At 42.0% G+C, this 20,757-nt stretch overlaps 1 protein-coding gene and 1 long non-coding RNA gene across 2 annotated transcripts in view; one reads left to right on the forward strand and one right to left on the reverse strand.

The window, feature by feature from the left end:
* Pdgfrl (platelet derived growth factor receptor like) overlaps positions 1-14,677 on the reverse strand; it is a 46,275-nt gene extending 31,598 nt beyond the window's left edge. Inside the window, exons 1-2 of the mRNA XM_004853079.3 lie at positions 14,513-14,677; positions 6,230-6,527 (exon numbers count right to left, since the gene is read on the reverse strand). Coding sequence (XP_004853136.2) covers positions 6,230-6,527; positions 14,513-14,567 — 353 coding nt within the window. The 5' untranslated portion in view covers positions 14,568-14,677. The remainder of the gene's footprint in view (positions 1-6,229; positions 6,528-14,512) is intronic.
* On the forward strand, positions 14,069-15,605 carry LOC147826760 (uncharacterized). Its single transcript, XR_015453456.1, has 2 exons — positions 14,069-14,394; positions 15,442-15,605. It is a non-coding gene; the product is annotated as an uncharacterized LOC147826760 (long non-coding RNA).
* The last annotated feature ends 5,152 nt before the right edge of the window (positions 15,606-20,757 follow it).

Raw genomic sequence — 20,757 nt, forward strand, 5'->3', positions numbered from 1 at the left:
GTAGTAATCACATGCCCTTAACCCTAGCATCACACATTCCAGATTCAACTGCCTCTGAAAAACAAAGTCCCACCTCATCTGCATGAGGCTTTGGGGGGACATCAAAATACAAACCATAACATCTGCCTATCCAGGAACCAGGGATATCTTTCCATTTTCTGATGTCCTCTTTGATTTTTCCTTTTTGTAAAATTAATTTTATTGGTACATTTTAGGTATACAATATAATGACATTCATCACTGGAAATTTGCACCTTTACATAGTCTCTCTTGGTTCTTATTTTTTCCCCATTCCCCTGCCCTCCCTTCAACTCCTCCATCCCTATTTACAAAGACTTTGTTTCAATTTTTTCATTTTCTCATATTAATTCCATTCCCTTCTTTCCTTTCCCCTACCCCTCCCACTTCCCCTTCCCCTTTGCCCCTTTTCTTCCTATTGCACATTATTTGATTTTTTTCAACATACTGTAGTTTTCATTATAGAGATGTTTCACTTTCTTCATTAGGTTAATTCCCTGTATCTAAATTTTTCTTGATGCTTTTGCAAATGGTATTGTTTTCCTAATCTTTTTCTCAATGAGTTTATTATTAGTGTACAGAAACACTATTGTTTTTTGTATGTTGACTTTTTATTTTATTTATTTATTTTTTTGGTACCCGGGATAGAACTTGGAACCTTGCGCTAGCAAAACGAGTGGTGGCACCACTGAGCTAAATCCCTGGCTCTGTGTTGACTTTTATATCGTACTACACTACTGAATTTGGTTACAGTATTAACAGTCTTTTGGTGGATTTGGGGGATCTTCAATGAAAAGGATTGTGTCATTTGCAAATAATGATAATTTGAATTCTTCCTTTCCTATATTTCCCTTTTATTTCTTTTTCTTGCCTAATTGCTCTTGCTAATGTTTCAGGTGATCTGGGTGATCACTCTGCAGATCACAAGTGGTGATAGTAGAATCTTTGTCTTGTTCCTGATTTTAGAGGGAAATCTTTCAGTTTTTCCCCACTTAATATAACATTGGCAGTAGGTTTCTCATAAATGGATTTTATCAGACTGTGATAAGTTCCTTCTCTACCTATTTTCTGCAGTGTTTTTATCATAAAAGGATGTTGTTTTACTTCAAAGCCTTTTTCTGTGTCCACTGAAATGATCATGTGATTTTTGTCCTTGCTTCTGTTTATGTGATGTATTACATTTATTGATTTGCATATATTGACACATTCTTGCATTCCTGGGAGATGTAGAACAACAAACTTTATGAAAATTCAGAAAACTGAATGTTTCTTTTACTGTTATAGCAAACAAGCTTAGCAAGCAATTTATATAAAAATGTTTATAATTGCACTACTTATGATAGTAAAACTTCTCAGACAGTCACAAACTGGGAACCAGTTGAGAAGACAATGCTATATTACATTATTGGAATGTTATAATGTTATTAAAATGATAGACTATAAATAGATTTATCTAAAAGTCTATATGCAATTACTGGTGGTTAACATATCTTTATGTACCTAAGTATAGGTTTAAAAGGTCTTTTTCTCAAATCCCAGATTCGAGAGATCTTTGAGAGACCTTGAATTGGGAGATCCTTAAGAGACCATCTTGTTTCATGAACTAAGAGACTGGGAAAAACACCAATGTGAAAATCAACAGGCACTGAGGGACTTCTGTATCTTCTAGTCAGTCCTAAAGAGATCACCTGAAATGTATTTTGGCGACATTATTTTATCTTCTTGTTATCAAGTTTGAATTAAGAAAAAGTGTTATTTTTCAATGAACACAGTCAAATATATTCATTCATTCAATCATTCATTCACTCAAGTGACTATAACAGCCCCAGAATTTTGAGACAGCCAAACATATATGGCATTTTTCTCAACTTGGACTCTGCTGTTTCACTCATCTGGGGCTGTACAAGTTAATTGGACTCCTTTCTTCTGCATAAATTACTCTCTCTGTGGGCCTGCTTTCATAGAATGGTGACAAGGAGGAACTCATAACTCAGCAAGGAAAGATCACGTAGAAAACAAATCTGGATGAAGGTGGCAGCATGTGACCCTAGTCCCCAAAAGCTGCCTTTCTGCTTAACACTGCCCAGCTCTGTTGGAAGCACCTGGAACTTCCAACCCCAATGCTGTCATAATGCTGGAAAGAACTAATTTCACAGCAAAAGAAAACACAGAATGAATACTTTCTGCACTGTCCAAAGTTACCACGTTCTGGGAACAATGTCAAGAGTCTATTTCTTGAATCTCTAGTGTCAGAGAAATCATATTTTTTGAGTTATGATTAGATGTTTTTCACAATTTTTACATGTTTTATGAACTCCTTCAGGACCCACATCTGTCTTTACTTTCTTATAAGGCCCCTACTGTGCATCGAATGAATGTTATTTGATATTAAAACATCCAAAAAATTTCAGCTCTTGGACATTCCTCTTCAAATATATTCATGCTTATTTCACTTTGAGTCCTTAAAGGTTTTCAAACATATTTCAACATGTAGTTTAGATATAATTTTGAAAATATTAAATCTTCAAGCACCAAATCCTATAGGTTTATGATACTTTGTGTAAGTCAAAGATTTAATATTCAGAGTAATTTATCTAAATTCTGGTTTTACAAATTGTGTAAACCTGATTTTGGTAAATTAGGTCATTTAAAATATGTTCGATAAATCTCATGTTTGGGTATATATCCAAAAGAACTGAAAACAGGATCTCAAAGATATATGGGTACATTCAGGTTCATTGCCACACTGCTTATAACAGCCAAAATGTGGAAGCAATTTAAATAGCTGAATCCTAGGGACTGCATAAAACAAAGCAAAACAAAACAGAAAAACCTTGTCATGTTACAGCATAGATAAACCCTGAAGGATGAACCCCGAGTACATTATGCTAAGTGAAATAAGCCAACCAGAAAGACAAATAGTATAAGCCTCCACTTATTTGAGGAAGCTGAAATAGTCACTCATAAACAGAGAGTAGCATGTTGATTGCCATGGGCTAGGGTATGAGGAGCGAGAAATGAGAGTTGTTCAGTGGGCACAGAGTTTCAATCATGCAAGATGGAAAAGTTCAAGAGATCAATTGTACAACATGTGCCAAGACATAGTTAATAACACTGATCTTTACACTTAAGAACTGTTAAGAGAGGCTGGGGTGTAACTCAGTGGTATAGCACTTTGCCCAGCAAGTGTGAGGCCCCAGTTCTACCCCTAACATCACAGGAAAAAAATTAAGAAGGTAAATTGATGTTATGTGTTTTTTAACACACACACTTCAAGCATGGAGAGAAATATGGGAAAACTGACAACTGACTGGCTCTCTCACTCTCCACCCCCAGGCAATCCATTAAAACCTTAGGAAGGACTCTAGACTTCTATCTGTGATGGCAGAGGGTATTGTCAGTATAGAAACACGGAAGAGGTCTTGACACAGGCTAACAGCTAGCTACCTAGACCATAGGTAATTAACTTATTCTCTAAGATGTCTATGTGTGAGAGAAGAGCAAACATATTGGGAAAATGAGAAGATGTTGTCATTGTGATTAAATAGATGAAGATAAATACCAAGCACTCAGATAAGCCTCAGTACAAACCATAGATTAAAAAGAGAGAGAGAGAGAGAAGCTCGGTGTGGTGACGTATCCCTATAATTCCAGCACTCAGGAGGCTGAGATAGGAGGACCATCAACTCCAAGGCCAGTCTAGGCTATAGAGTGAGTTCACAGCCCACCTGGACTGATACTGAGACTGTCTCAAAAAACAAACCAACCAAACAACCTTAAAAAAGTAGGTTCCAGTCTGAAGAGAACTGGAGAGCGGAAATGCTGCTTCACTGGGAAGGCACACCCAGGCGGCCTGCCGCATGCTTCCCAGAGAAACCCTAGGCTGTAGTGGCCCTGGTGAAGAGGGGCCAAAACTGCTCCAGGCAGTGAAGGCAGCTGTTTTTAAGGCTCAAGAACCTGGAGATTTTGTGACTCTCCCAGGATCCCAGGCCAGTGAGAGCAGGAATATTCATATAGAGACCAGGGGGACTCTAGAGATCAGGGAGGGTCTCAGGGCTGGGAGGAGGATGGACCTGCCCCAGTGGGAAACAGCCCCCCACCCCAGTGCTGCACCAGAAGTGATGCAATCAGCTCTGCCTTGACAGAAAGAGGATGTGGGGGGGTTACTACAGGATCTGGGATGTGACAAAGGGGAGCTTTATGGCTCTTAAAAGGCTGACTGTTCTCGGTGACCTGATTTCCGGCTGAGCAATGGAGATGGTGGGGTCCCTGCTGGGCATGAATTTCTGTGATGGTAGAGTTTGTGGAGAAATACAGAGGAGAAATCATAATCATGCAAAACATGTAGAGGTTTTTTTTTGTTTTGTTTTGCTTTTTTGTTTTTTATGGTACTGGGATTGAACCAAGAGTCTTCACATTGGGCTACATCCCCAGCCCTGTTCTTTCTTTCTTTTTAAAATTTCTAGTTTAACTGTTAGTAGTACACATTTGCAGTGCATAATGATCACATTCATTATGAGGAGCTGGCATGTGTATATAAAACATCTTAACTCTTTTTACATCCCCTTCCCTTCTTCTCCCTTCCCACTCTTTTTTTATTTTAAATTTTGAGACAGGGTCTCAATAAGTTGCCCATGTTGGGCTCAAACTTTCAACCCTCCTGCCTCAGCCTCCAAAGTTCTGGGCTCACAGATGTGTGCCACCATGCCTGGCTGAACAGCAGAGTGAGGTCCTTGCCATCCACATTCTTCCCTTCATTCTACTCATCCCAAATAGACAGTGCCCTATATTTCTCCATTATAGTTCATGGAAAAGAGTGAGGAAAGAATCTTCAGAATCATGTCCTTTCGTTCCCTTCATCCTAAAAATGAGAAAACCAAGACTCAAAGGATTTAGAGGACCTCTCCAAGATGCAGGACTCTAAGCTCAAACACATCCCTTCATCCCATGGGGACTATTCAGGGCTCCTTTCGCATCTTCTGAAGCATGTTCTTCTGTCCTGCTTTTTGCAGTTGGGTTTGTTTTTTGTAGTGCTGGGAACTGAACACAAGGCTTCATGCATACTAGGTAAGTGCTCTACCACTGAGCTATATACTTCCACCCCCTTTACATACAGATTTGTTTTCTATTTGTCTGTCTGTTTGTTTGTTTGTTTGTTAATTGAGACAGGGTCTCACCATCTCAAGGCCTCAAGTTGGAGGTGATCCTCCTGCCTCAGCCTCCTGAGTGCTAGGATTACAGGCATGTGCCACCATGCCTGGCTCATAGTTTTCTTCTCCCTCTCCTCCCTCTCCCTCTCCCTCTCCTTGAGACAGGGTCTTGCTGTGTAGTTCAGGCCGGCCTTGAGCTTGCAGCAATCCTCCTGACTCAACCTCCAACTGCTGAGATTACAGGCATGGACCATCATGCCCAGCTCTACACAGTTTTCATAATCATCGTTTTAACCACTTTTTCTATTGCCAGCCTCCTGAAGGAGTGTGTGTGTGTGTGTGTGTGTGTGTGTGTGTGTGTGGTTCTGGGGACTGAACTCAGGGCCTCTGCACTGAGCTACATTTCCAGCCATTTCTTTATTTCTTATTTTGAGACAGGGTCTTGCTAAGTTGCCAAGTTGCCCAGGCTGGTCTTAAATTTGTGCTCCTCCTGCTTCAGCCTTTCAGAGGCTAGGATTACAGGGATGCATCACTACACCCAGCAAAGTACTGGCTTAAACGAGAAATATTTGCTCTTCTTACCAATGAGGACTTATTTATTCACAGAAATAAAAATAATCAGAAGCAGGTGAAAAGTTAAAAAGGAATTAAAGTAGATCTCTGATTAATTTCCTCATAGGGATCTCACCAGAGCATTTCAGTTTTCATTATGATTACTTAAAAACTATCACAAAACATTGAATACATGAGTTTTCACTGACTAATATTTTAAGCATCCATTCCTGTACATTACAATTTCCTATAAAATTGTGGTTTCCTATAAAATTTTACTCTTGTCATATGGTATCTTATAAAATTTCATTCTTTCAAACACTGTTGGTAGGATCTGCAACAACTTTTTAATCATGTGAAGACATAACATCTATGGCTTTTGTTCTCTAAGCTTCCATTTTTAGCACCTTTTAGCGTGAAATGGTAGTTGTCAGAAACAACATAATATTGAAGGAGGGAACAAAAGCAAACCTCTGACCCATATCAGTAGAAAAGAAAAACACACTTACCTGAGGCGGGAGTCCTTAAAAGTATCGAGATAGGCAGGGTAGCTCCATCCTATCTTACTTCCTTTACATCGAAGCTCTACAGTCTGCCCCGCTGCCAGACTCAGGGTAGCAGCAGGTCTCTGGAAGCGACCTTTTTCTGTCACTTGCATCATGATAGACTGACTCTTTGGCGTTGAATCTGCTGTGTCCCTGTCTTTTATTTTAGGAACTTTGGGTTTCACCTTTTTGTTGGTCGGTTTGATTCTATTCTCTCCTTGCTCCTTTGGCTGCTTGTTTTTGGGAAGGTGTTGGGCAGCAACTGTATAAATGTGAGGAGACAGCAGTCATGCGACGGTTGTGGCATTCCCAGAATACATGAAACCCAGAGCTGAGAACTTTCAGACACTGCCCACTTCATAGGTCACAATTATTTTCAGTAATAATCATATAATAATCATTGTAGTCTTGATCCATTCTTCAGTTTAAAAACAACAATTAAAAGGACTCTACTTCAGCTTCAAAGACATAATTCAAATTTAGTGAAATACGTATGAACTAAAATTTGCCCTTACAAAACAAAATATCATTCCTCATAGTTCACAGTCTGTCTCAAAATCACGGTCACACGGAAGGGCAGGACTGAAGCCCCTCAGTGTGTTTTTGACCTTAGCAATCCCTGTGTTTTCATTGTTCACTTTCAATCTATTAGTTAAATTCAGAGATGTGTAGTTTCACATGACTAGGCACACAAATAGGACCAGAAGTGTGCTCAAAAGATTCTGAACTCTCTCAAAATGAAAGTGTAGTGTGGACTGTATGTTTGTCTGGGGCTAAAAATGTCCATCTAGAATAGAAGATTTATTAAAGAATAGATTCTCAATGTGTGTCAATTTAAAGCTTAAGTATAAGTCATCAAAACTCAAGTCAACTGTGCTAATAGTTTAGAGTTTGGCCAACAAAATTGATAGGTCTCCCACTACCTCAGCAGCTATTATGTATAGTAGCTGCCCTCTTCCTATCGTGCCTTGCCCCCTCCCCTGTATGACGTCATGCCAAGATGGTTGCTCCCACCAAAGAATAAACCCTTCTTCCCAGCATGCCCCTGTTCCCGCCTAGAAAGTAACCTAAAAAGCTCACTTCCTACCACCTAGTGACATCACCGGCTTCTCCATTCCCTAGTCACTACCTCACTCAACCCCACCTCGGCCCCTACAAACCCCACCCCAGTCTCTATAAAAGACTCTCCCTGCCCCCAGCCATATTGCTTTTGTCTCTCCTTTGTTCAGAGACAGCCGGGCAGATCTATTCCCCTAATAAAGGCTTGTTGTGGTCTGGTCTGGTCTTGGTTTTCAGCCCTTTTACCTGACAAAAATATTTTTGGAGGAGGAGTACGTTATCACCAACACTGTTGAGAGTCACTGGCAAATAGTGATAATAAAAAGCTGACCTACTTTAAGTTGGCTTTCTCATTGTTTTTGCCCTGGCTGCTGACAATACACTCCTTATTGCCTGCGCCCAGGGAGAGTGGCTCCCACTGCTCCGCCCTTCTGCAAGCTACTGGGCTCCAAAAATCTCAGCTGTACAACTGTATCCACCCAGCAAGGATGAAAGGTAACTGTATACCTAAGTTTCAGTTGACCCATCTGTCCGCATAAGCTCACAAAATGCCTTGATATCTTCCCACAGAATGGCAAAAACATCCACATTTATAGGATCCCTAGGAATCATCTAATTAAAGTCTTTCAGGCTGTGGATTAAAATAATAACAGGTACTCTTAAAAAGTGTAGTCATACCATGCCTATGAGATCAATGGACCTCTGGATTGATGTCTAATTTGGTGTGTTTTCTTTATCATGTAACAAGAATTCAAGTGATTAAAATGACAGTAAATTCAATGTAATTTAGGCAACCAGTGCTACTTGTCTGAATTCTGAGCTATCAGAACCTATACTACTCAGGAACATCAGATTATCTGGTTATAGATAGTATGTACCCACATATTTGTTATTATACCTGGCCTTTGAACCAAAAGGCCCACCAGTTGATTTTACTGTGTCATTGCTCAGTGGCCTGACTTCAGAATTGGTCAGTGTTTGATGGTATTGGCATTAAGTTAATCAGCCTAAAGACTTGGGGGTGTAGCTCAGTGGGAAAGTATAGATTTAGCATGTGTGATCCTGGGTTCAACCCCTCCCCCAACACACACACACATGCGCCCGCGTGCCTAGTGGCCCTACAGACACCCAGAGTGTCCTGGAAAAAAGTGACTCCTGAGTATTCTGTCAAACTTTCAAAAAGAATATGACTTTGGCCTAAGTAAATTAGTTATATTCCAAAGCCTTAAAAATGTAAGAATTTATATTCTAAATAAGTGAAAATGAAAATCCATTATGACTCTTTTTTTTTCCTGGCCTATCATGATTCACTTTTGAGACAATCACATACTATATTTTATAGAGGAAATAGGTAGCAAAATTCAGAATATGAAATATTTTTGACTTCCAGTTCCAGCTTGCTAGCTGTGTGGCCCTGGAGAGTTAATTGCCCTCTTTGTCTGAGGTTCCTCATCTGTTAACTGAGGATAAAAGTAATAATTACTCTCATAGATTTTTGTGAAAATTAAATGATGTAATTAATGTAAATTTGTGAAAATTAAATAACATAATTAATGTAAAATTAACATGTTTACAATGCTGAGAATAGTGTTTGGCTCATACTAAATGCTAGTGAAGTGCAACTTGTTTCGTGGTTATCTCATGTGACTCCATGATAAACTGGTGGTAGAAGCAAAGTACTATAGCTATTTTTCCACTTACGGATGCCAAGTAGTTCATCCCAGTTCATCAAGAAGGTAGTAAAAAAGTCAGATCCTGTTACTCCAAGTCTAGAGCTTTCCACGGTTCATGCTATCATTCATTCATTTAAATATTAAAATATTATTGCAACTTCACCTTGTTTGCACACACCTCAGGCATAGCATCATTGTCTGGGTGTTTGTCCCATAGCCCAGCCCTTAAAAATGCATTCCAAGCCAAACAGAACTTGATGCTGGGGACAGCAGCACGAGGCCCAGAGATGCTTTTCCAAGGCATGTATTAGCACCCCTAAATGAGGAGAGGCTGGTCCAAAGCTCCCACGGACAAAGCAAAAGGCAGCAGGGAAGGCACAGGTATTATTCAGCACCAAGTGAGGATTATAGTCAGACTTTATTCATTTGAAGTCACCTGGCTATTAACCTCTCTAATTCCATAGAACTGAGTTGGAGGAAAAAGTAGTCTTTAGAAGACTCTATGCTGTTTTGAGGGGGATTTATATGTTAAACACAGTCATTTACATCAAAGAGCTGTAGCTGTTTGTTTTTTCCTTCCTGATGGGCAGTTAAGGGAAAGGCTATGCTTGAGGGTAGTACAGAAAGCATTAGAAACTTTCTAAATAGTTTAGCTGCTTCCTCCAAGATAGACCAGAGACTTCCACTTTCCTTTTTCCATTCTTCCACAGTCCCCACAGGAGCACACACACACTTTTGCAAGAGCAAAGCTGAAAAGGTGGGAAAGTGACAAGGGAGATAAAAAGGTAGAAAGATCAGACCCTTTCCATTGCCTACTTCCTTTGAAAACCTCACTCCAGAAAACCCTGTTACCACTTTTAAAGTATCATTTTCACAAAATAGAAGAGAAATAGCTACTTCTATTCCAGGATAAAATTTGAAGCATTTCCCAGAACATCTAGAACACAGCTGAAGACTCTCTTCCTAAAAATCTTTTGGCTCCTAGGGCATCATGCTGTCTTGGATTTCTTCACCTCGGACAACTCTGCAGTCTCTTCTGCAGCTCTTCCTCCTCTTTGTTTCCTGCACATCCTGAGTCCTAGGACTTAGTCTTAGCAACTTCTAACTCTCACTCCCTCTCTGTGGTACCTCACACTGTTCTACATGGCTTTAGCCGTGTTTGCAAGCTGAAAGCAGCCCTTCCTTTGCCTCTAGGCCTCTGATTCCCAGATCTGAATATTCCATTGCTTACCCAGCACTGCCAAGGCAGGATCACCAGGCGTCTCAAATTTAACGAGTCCCAAAGTGACCTCCGGATGCCTCTTCAGACCTGCTCCTTCCCTAGGGCTCTCTCTATCAGTAATCACAACTCTGCTCACCTAGTTGCTCAGGAAAGAAACCAGGCCTCACTCAATCCTTTGCTTTTTCTCCTAAGCCACACCCCACTCAGCAGCAAATATTTTTGGTTCCAACTTCAAAATAGTCTGAACCCACACTGTTTCCTTCCATCCACGGCTACCATTCTGGACCAAGCTACTTTTCACCCAGACTATTAAACCACCCTGTAGGTAGGTTCCTGGCTGCCACCCTAGCACTCTAACCTTTGAAAACTTAAGTCAGACCATGGGCACTTCTTTGCTCAAGCCCGCCATGACATTCATCTAATTGAGAAGAAAACACTGTCTTCCTGTTCCCTGTAAGACTTTGCCACCTCCTGTCTCACAATCAATCATCCTTCAGCCGCCCTGACCACCTAGGCACCACTGCACTCCTCACATCCTTGGCCTGTGCAGGGCTTCTCTGACATCTGCAGGGGTTGCTCCCTCACCTCAGGCAGCTTCCGACTCTCCATCCAAACCACACCTTTGCTCCCCTCTCAACTCTCGCTCTGGGTTATTGATTGATTTGTGTCCCTTGATGAGATAAACTGAAGTCCTGACCCTGGTACTTGTGATTGGGACTTCATTGGGAACAGGGTCTTTACAGACAAAATCAAGTTAAGGTGGGGTCATCAGGATAGGCTGTGATCCAAAACAACTGATGTCTGTATAAAAGAGAAGAGACACATGAAGAAGAGAATGCCACGCAAAGACAGAGACTCACAGAGAGATGATGTCCAAGTGGCCACAGAGGCAGAGGTTGGAGTGACGCAGCAGCAAGCTGAGGAGTGCCAAGGGTTGTTGGGCACCAGCCAGCAGCTAGGAAGAGGCAAGAAAAGATTCTATCTGGAGTCACAAAAGCAGCAAGGCCCTGCTGATGCTTTGATTTTGGATTCTGGGCTCCAGAACTGTGAGAAGGAAACTTCTGTTGTTTCAAGCCACCTGGCTCATTGCACAGGTTGAACATCCCTAATCTGAAAATCCCAAATCCAAAATGCTCCCAAATGTGAAGCTTTTTGAGCCCAGAATGATACCACAAGTGTAAAATTCCATACCTGACCTCATGTGACATGCCACAGGCAAAACGCACGCGAGCTAAACATATTGTACAAAATTAGCTTAAGGTTATGTGCATAAAATATAAATGCAGCATAAATGAATTTCGTGTTTCGACTTGGGTCCCCTCCCCAAGATAGCAGATTTTGTATATGAAAATATTCCAATATCTGCAACACTTCTGGTCTCAGGCATTTCAGATAATGGATATTCAACCTGTACTTGGTTACAGTAGCCCAAGGAGACTAATATACCTGATCAATGATTTTTATGTGACTTGTTGCTTCTAGAAATTTGATCTCGTTTGTTATCTGTCTTCTCCATTTGACTATGAGTACCACAAAGACAGAGCTTTTTAACCTAATCATGGCCATTATCTTGCTTGTCTTACCTTCTTGAAGATCTGGTCATATTGCCTTCATACCATAATGAAACTCTCAGAAAGAAAACTCTTTCATAAGATGTAAAATAAGCCCACATTAGACCAAATAACAAATTGGCATGAATTAAGGGCTGGTGTAGTTCAACAAAACAGCTGTAACAAATTAATATTTATGCCTCATCACTTGCTCCTGACATTGAATATAAATTTTTAAATAACCAAAAGTTTGTAAATTCCTGTGATTCTACCTTTTTTGTTTTGAAGACAGGGTCTCCCTATGTAGTCCAGGTTGACCTTGAACTTAAGATAATCCAGCTTCAGCTTCACCAGTGCTGGAATTGCAGACACATGCCACCACACCCAGCTGATTTTATATTTTAACATGAAAATGGCAGTGCCATATCAATGTACACAGGATACATAATCCATAGAAAGACTGAAAACCAGGTGCTTGTGAGCAATGTTTGACTCTAACTGAAATTTTAGGCAATTCATTAACATTTTTATGCCATGGGTATATGTGCCCTCCACCTCCCCATTTCATGGAGAAAAATAATATTGTAATAATTTCAGAATTGGACAAGGCAGACTTTGCTGGGTTTGGACAGATGTCCACTCCCATTTGTACTTTCAAGAAAGCCTTTTCCTCTTAGAAGGCTCTCTCTCAGATGTGGTCAGAAAAACGGAAAGTCAGTGGAACAAGTGGAGTCATGGCCGCCTGTCCATAGTTTGAGCTTTGGGATGGCTCAGTGGGCAGCATATCCTAACCTGCCAATCAGAGACACCGAAAGGGCTTTCTGTATCACCCATTCTCATTGGTTGCTCCAGGTCCCAGACTGCCTCGCAACTCAAAACAGGAAAAAAAAATACTTGACAGGGTTAGGACAACTGTTATATAACTTAGTGGAGCAAATTTGATTTTTCAAGTATGTGCTCAACATTTTATCCATAGCCCATCATATAAATATACTTTAAAAAACAAAATCTCAATGCTGTTACCACACCTAAAATTTGTCCACAATTTCTTATAAAAGATTCAGTCCATATTTAACTTTCAATGTCTGATAAATATTTATTGTATGAATTACATTTTGTTTAAACATGCTAATTTCTTTAGGCAGATGTTGGTAATATTTCACATGGTGTGGGTACGTGTTGGCTGAAGCCACCACTTGAACTCTGAGGCTGGCATCGTGGGTATATACAAACGGAATGGACTATTTTGAATTATTTTGTCTGGCATCCCCTGTCCTATTTACAAAATGATACCAGTACTGCATCTCCGCCATTCCAGCAGTCACGTACAAGGACCTGGCAGGAGTGTTTTAATACTGCATTTTACAAACTGAACTGAGGCCAGTTCTCTGGGAAAAGAGTGAATGTTGCTTGCCGAGCAGAAGCACTGCATGTGCGTTATTAAAGCCTGGTGTAGGCTTAGGACCCTCAGCTTCATCTTCAAGTTCCACAACCATCCTGGCATTCCCAAACTGGAATGTGGTACTTTTTGGCAAAAGATTGAAGTTTCATAGGAAAGGCAGGAATTGGTCAGCATTGAGGAGTGGATAAAATGGGATCAAGGTTGAGCTGGCCCCAGCAAAAGGTCGCATAACAACACAAGCTGCTTTTCAGACAAATTAAGCAAATTTGTGTCTGTAGTCAACGAATTTCAAGGGAAGTTTGGAGATTCTAGGATGTAACCAGATGAAAGACGTTCTGTGCAAATAACACCAATTAAATAAATAATGGTGCAAAGAGGACTACTAAATTAGATAACAGCTATGCACATATATACGTGTATATAACAATAATACACAATGCACACATACACACAAAAATGTCTGCAGTTATGGATCTACACAACAAGGTGGACTCTTGTGTGGACAGGCACACAATTTAAAAAGTGCAGTCAGAGCCAAGTGTGGTGACCCACGCCTGTAATTTCAGCGCTCTGGGAGGCTGAGGGAGGAGGATCTCAAGTTTGAGCCCAGAGCAACTTAGTGAGGCTCTCAAACTTTACGAAAAAAACGTTTTCTCAAAATTTAAGAAAAAATTTTTCAAAATGGCTCGAGATGTAGCTGAGTGTTGGGTTCCATCCCCGGTGCAAAAAAAAAAAAAAAAGGCGCAGTGATTCACAACCCCCACACGTGGCACAAATATACATTATCTTCACCTTTTCTCCGGCCAATAAGATGGGAAGTGAAAGAAATGTAACAGCTGTGCAGTTTTGGTTTGTTTTGAGGTTTAACACATATGCAATATTTGGTCAAGGACCTAGGTGGATCTTGAGGATTTCAGACTGAGGTGGCATACAAAATAGATCCAAGATTGCGGAGGGGGAAAGGAATCAGAATTTTGCACCACAATCTGCCAGCGCGATGCCAGGGTGGCATCCGGACACAGCAGCAGAGGTCCCGGCGCCGCAGCGCCGAGGTGGACGCATCCGCCACTCCCGCGCCACCCCCAGGCCGACACGTTGACACAGGGCTTGCTCGCCGAAGGCTTTCCGGGAGGGCTGGAGCAGTGCGGACAGGCGCCCACGGGTGAAAGTGGCCACCACCTTCCCAGAGCGGGGAAGAAAGGAGCCGCTACTCTGAGGGGCAGGTGCACGGGGCAGGGCGTGGCGCGGGAGCAGAGCCGCCGAGACCGAAGTTAAAGGATCGGGCCCCGGGCGTGCGGGGTGGGGACCGGGCGAAAGCGGTGCCGGGCCAGACTCACTCACCATCCTCCAGCGCTTCGTGCACGATCAGGAGACCAAGCAGCAGCCACAGCTTCATTGCTGGGCTCGACAGGGAGAGACGTGGGGACTGTGGGCCGAGGCGAGGCGCCGGTGCGGCGGCAGCGCGGGGCAGGGCGCACGGGCTGGGGACGCGGGCGGGTGCGCGGCAGCTCGGGGCGGGCGCCTGGGCCGCCGCCGCAGGAGGATTAGGTTTCAGGAGGAGAAACAATTTGGGGGGAAAGTTGGGATTTTTAAAATTCCCTCGGTGATGTGACCTCTCCTGCCCTCTGGCGGAGCGGTGAAGAGCAGCGCCATTTCTAAGTGTGGAAGTAGATCTAAGGGGGGATGTCGGTCCCCACAGGCACTCCTTGAATTTATGCAAGCCCGGCTTTTTTGCTGAGTTTACCAGGTTCAGGAAGGCCTAGTGTGAACCTGTGGGGGTACTGATGGAGTCATGCGATTATAATTATCCCCATGTCACCCCACCTACTTAGGCAGGGTCTTGGTGTTCGATAAAAATTGCCCCCTAAATTTCTGTTCATTCCCAGAAGGTCCCTCTCTCACTTGCATTCACCAGCAGCCCTTGGTTGTTCTGGCAGCTCCTCTTGTCTCTGGCCAGGGATGCGCTGGGCATCTTGCCCTGAACCTGTCACTGCCGCTAGGAGGCGCCACAGAGGGCGAGCTGTTTGTCATCAGGCTCACAGGAGGCCAACTCCTTTCCCAGGGTCTCGCAGAGGCATTGGGAACTGCTTGTTCCTCTTGGAGGCAGAAACCTTCTTCGTGTATACAAGACTCGTTAAGTAAATGTTTAGGAGGGTCTGTACAGAAAAAAAAAATCCAAGTAACTGCAGCAGCAGTGCCCTCCCATCTTCCCTTCTGAGTCAAGGTCAGCGTCTGAGCGCCTTGTAAATGTGGGGTTTGTTTTCTTCCAGGAGGCTCTTCAGTTCTAGCAATTGAACCCCACTCCTGTGCACATTAAGAAACCCAAAAAGGTCACAGGATGCTCCTGTAAAGCCTTTCGTGTGCTCACTGGAAAGGATACAGAGATGATGAAGATGAAAAGGAAAAAGTAATCCAAATAAAAATACAAGAAAAAGCTAAGTTGTACGATACACATTACTAATTCTACAGAAAAGTGAGGTGGGAACTCACAGAGAGAGGGGCATGGCTTGAGTTGGGAGAGCAGAGGGAAGGGCGGGGTAGAAGAAGTCCATCCCTATGGACTGGGCAGCCTCTGATCAGGAGGGCACAGGCTAAGGCACAAAGCAAGGCTGGCCCAGGAGCCCTGATAGAGCAAAGGAGAGGCAGTCGCTGTGAAAGCAGAGTGGAGAATAACACTGACCAGACAGGCTGGGCTGGGAGACAGCGGGCTGTGGTGGAGCTGAGCACTTCGGCATTGTGCCTCCCAGTACAGAGCTGGTTCTTGGGTTTGCAAATGCACACGATCAAAGCAGTCTGTAGGTGTGATGGTGCTGGTGGGAAGCAGGGCCTCCCCTGGAAGCCAGTCTCACTGGCCTTTGGCACCAAACACTACTAACTCACTTTCCAGAACAGGGGCCTTGTCCTCAGCATCCAAGGGAGGAAGTCCTGCAGTGTCAGACAAGCTAGCACTTCTCAGCCACTTCGTGCAGAAGGAACCAACATGCCTGGACTCTGTTGTCAGTTGTTGCCTAGCTTTGGCATTCATCTGCGTTGCTGTGAAGAAAACACTGCCTAGGAATAAGGGAAAGCTCCAGGCCCCCATGCTGCCAGGGACTCTCAACTCCTCTCACATCTCACTTAACCTTCTGGGTTTGGAGGTCATTTGTTTGTAAAAGCAGGGAACTAGATCTGATGACATTTCAACAGATTTGCTATGTGTTTGGTGTTATGGCTATGAAGAATAAGAGCCTCGAACTCTAGCCTGGAGACAGCACTTAGACACTGCAATGGGGTGTATCCTGTTCTGGGGAGGACTTGAGCAAAGAACTCTGGGAGTACACACACAAGTGGCTAACGCTGGGCTGCCCTGAGATCCTTTTTAATTCTGACTCTGAGTCGACTACTCTACTCTCCTTCTGTGTTGGAGCCTGAGCTTCAATCTGGACTCCTTCTCTTGCTAGGTGCTAGGTTCTGCTTGCTTTACCTGCTGCCTAAACTCCTAGTGCACCCTTCTTTTGCCATTAGCATCAAGTTTCACTGCCCTGGCTGAAGCTGTTATCCTCTCTCTTCCAAAGTGGGGCTCCAGCCTCCTGATTGATCTCCCAGTCCCTCCTTCTTTTTTTTTTTAATCAAATTCTTTTATTGGTACATTGTAGGTATACAACACAATTATATTTCTCATTGGGAATTGTACCTTTACATAATGCATCTTGGTTCTTATTTTTTCCCCATTCCTAGACCTCCCTTCACCGCCTCCACCCTTCCCTACTTACAAAGACTTAATTTCCATATTTTCCATTTCTCATCATTTTTCCTTTCCCTTCTTTCCTTTCCCCTGCCCCTCCCACTACCCCTACCCCTTTGGACCTTTTCTTCCTATTTTGCATTATCGGTTATTCATTCTAATCATTGGTACATTTTAGGTATACAATATAATGACATTCATCATTGGAAATTTGCACCTTTACATAATCTCTCTTGGTTCTTATTTTTCACCCTTGCCCAGCCCTCCCTTCAACCCCTCCATTCGTCCCTATTTACAAAGATTTTGTTCCTATTTTTCCATTTCCTCATATTAATCCCATTCCCTTCTATCCTTTCCCCTAGCCCTCCCACTTCCTTCGCCTTTGCCCCTTTTCTTCCTATTTCACATTACCTATTATACATTTAGTCCTTATTTACACTTTCAGTTTCTCACACCAGAGAAACTATTTGGTATTTATACATGTGTGTCCTATTTGTTTCACTTAAGAGTATCACCTCAATGTGCATCCACCTAGCTATAAATGTCTCTAATTTCTCATTTTTTATGTCTGAGTAGTAATCCATTTTATTAAAAAACCACATTTTCTTTATCCAGTCTCCAGTTGATGGGCCTTTGGGCTGTTTCCAAGTTTTAGCTATCACAAACTGTGCTTCTATGAACATGGGTGCACATATATCACTGTGGTATGATTCAAAGAACCTAAAAAAATCAGACCTCCCAAATTTAAAGACCCAATCCAAAAATGGGCATCTGAAATGAACAGGCATTTCTCAGACAAAGAAGTAGAAATAGCAAATAAACATAGGAAAAAATGTTCAACATCACTGGTCATTCAAGACCTCCAAATGGAAACAATGCTGAGATTCCACCTCACTCCAAAAAGAATGGCTGCTATCATGAAATCAACCAATAACAAATGCTGGCAGGGCTGTGGGGAAAGAGGAACCCTAGTGCACTGCTGGTGGGAGTGTAGACTGGTGCAACCACTGTGGAAATCAGTATGGAGGTTCCTCAGAGAACTAGGACAGGAAGTCCCATTTGACCCAGCTATTCCCCTGCTGGGGATCTTCCCCAAAGAATTAAAAGAATCATACCACAGTGATATATGTGCACCCATGTTCATAGCAGCACAATTTGTAATAGCTAAAACTTCAAGCAGTCTAATTGCCCATCAACTGGAGACTGGATAAACAAAATGTGGTGGATTTTTTTTAATATAAAATGGAGTACTACTTGGCCTTAAAAAATGAGAAATTAGAGATATTTATAGCTAAATGGATGCACATTGAGGCAATACTCTTAAGTGAAATAAGTGGGGCACATGTGTAAATACTGAATAGTTTCTCTTGTTTGAGAAACTGAGAGTGTAAATAAGGACTAAAAGATATAATAGATAATGTGAAATAGGAAGAAAAGGGGTGGAGGGGAAGTGGGAGGGGTAGGGGAAAGGAAAGAGGGAATGGAATTAATATGAGAAAATGAAAAAATGGAAACAAAGTCTTTGTAAATAGGGAGGGATGGAGGGGTTGAAAGGAGGGCAGGGGAAGGGGGAAAAATAAGAACCAAGAGAGACTATGGAAAGGTGCAAATTCCAATGATGAATGTCATTATATTGTAAACGTATAATTACCAATAAAATAAAATTTAAAAAGAAACTCCCAAAGTATCTTCCAAGGTGGCTATTCTAATTTGCGTTCAATTATAGCAACAAATCAGAGTTTCTGATGCTCCACATCCTCATTGGCTTTTGGTGTTGTCAGTGTGTGAGATTTTTGGCCATGCTAATGGGTGTAGTGCCTGTTTATTGTTTAATCTTAATATGTTCATTAATTGTTTAATACACAATTCGACATTTTTAATATGCTTACTTTCCATATATATATCTTCTTTGGTGAGTTACCTGGTCACATTTTTTTTTTCTTTTTTTGGTACTGGGGATCGAACTCGGGTCCTTGTGCTTGCGCTGCAGGCAGCGAAACCACTGGGCTAAATCCCCAGCCTCTGGTCACATTTTTTTGCCCGTTATTTAATTGGTTTGTTTTTTTCATTATTTGTGATGAATTTTGCCCAATAAAGCTGATATAAAAGGGAAGAGGGTAGAATCTAAAGACTGCAGATCATAGACCACAGACTAGGTCTGAATTTACTACTCACTAATTATGTGAATTTGGGTGGATTTCTTGATTTCTCTGTGCCTTGGTTTCTTCATCTTTAAAATGAATGTAATGTGACCTGTCTCATTGTGTCAGTTGTTTTTTTTTTTTTGTCACTGTGACCATTTAAAGAAGGAAAGATTTATTTTGGCTTACAGTTTCAGAGGTTTCAGTTCACAGTTGCTTGGCTCCATTGTTTGTGGAGCATCTTGATGGAGAGGGGATGGTGGAGCAAAGCTGCTCACCTATAGTAGCCAGGAAGCATAGGGTCAGTGAGAGTAAGAGAGAGGGACCAGGTGTAAGATATTCCAAGCCTCTGCTGTTATATTCATGTGAGTGAAGCTGAAGTTCTTATTTTAGGTTTGTGTTATAGGCCGAATTGTGTCCTCCGCAAAATTTGGGCATTGAAGTCCTAACTCTCAGTGCTTCAGAATGTGATATCTGGGAAAGGGTCTTTAAAGAGGTAATTAAATTTAAATGGAAATTTTGAGGTTGGGCCCTGATCAAAGATACCTGGTGGAAATTTGGACAGGCACATTGGAATATGCAGAAGACTGGAGACAGAGGGAGAATATGGGCATCTAAAAGCCAAGGAGAGAGGCCTCCGAAGAAAGCAAGTCTGCCAACACCTTGATCTCAGACTTCTAGCTTCCACAACTGTGAGAAAATAGAGTCTGCTATGTAAGCCACACAGTTTGCAGGAATTTGTTATAGCAGCCCTAGGAAACTAATACTATGGGGTCTATATTAGGTAGAAGCAGGCTTCCTGAGACATGTAGCTGCTTAACCACAGGGCTTATTATTCTTGAATGAGACAAATCTCAAATGGCTTTGAATTTTAATAATAAAACTGTCAAAACTATATTTTAATGGGGTTTATTTCACTAAAAAACCCAATGTGCTTTGTCTCTAGGGTAAGAAAGAATTTTACCACTAGAATCTCCATGTTGATCTTTTCTATTCTTTTTCCAATAAGTGCTGCTCTGCTAGCCAATTAAAATAAGAATTATCTTGCAATTCTAAAACAAATACAACTTGATGCCTGATTTCCTAAGGCATGATTAATTTTTGAATGTTTAGCTTATATTTGATCACCTTAATGAACTTTTATTAGTCTAAAAAGTTTTCAGTTGCTCTCTTGGGTTTTGAGATAAATGATTACATTACCAGCAACTTTTTCTTTCTTTGTTGGCTGTTGCCTATCTGCTCCCTCTGCCTCAGGTTAACATTAACCTCTAGTGTTTATAGTTCACTGATCCCCTGACCCTGTGGAGCTCAGAGTGGCTCTGGGATGGAATACCTCTTCTGAATCAGCTGCTCCTTCATACTGGAAGAGTGGAAGAAACATCTTATAAAAATAGTCCTCAGGAGCCACCATCCACTGGGAGGCACAGTGTTATCTAGTGCTTGAGCATTATTACCTTTCTCTGAGGAGTGAAGGCAGCAGCTTCTTGTATTGGCTAGCAAATGAACTGGCAAGAGAAGAGAGAAGGAGGTGGGAAAAATCAGCAGTGGAAGGATGAGATGACCATAATCCAGGGCTGGGGAGCCAGTTGCATTTGTAGACTTACATCTATCAAAGCATATTTCTTCCAATTTTCCTGAGAAGCATGACAGAATATAATATATACCTGATGGATGAAAAGCAGCAGTGTCAGTAACTCCCCAGGTGACCAAAGGTCACAGTG

The sequence above is a fragment of the Heterocephalus glaber genome, unplaced genomic scaffold (genome assembly GCF_053883595.1).
Source record: "Heterocephalus glaber isolate CG9 unplaced genomic scaffold, H.glaber_assembly_v1.0 deba00001461, whole genome shotgun sequence".
In the NCBI taxonomy this organism is placed as follows: Eukaryota; Metazoa; Chordata; class Mammalia; order Rodentia; family Bathyergidae; genus Heterocephalus; species Heterocephalus glaber.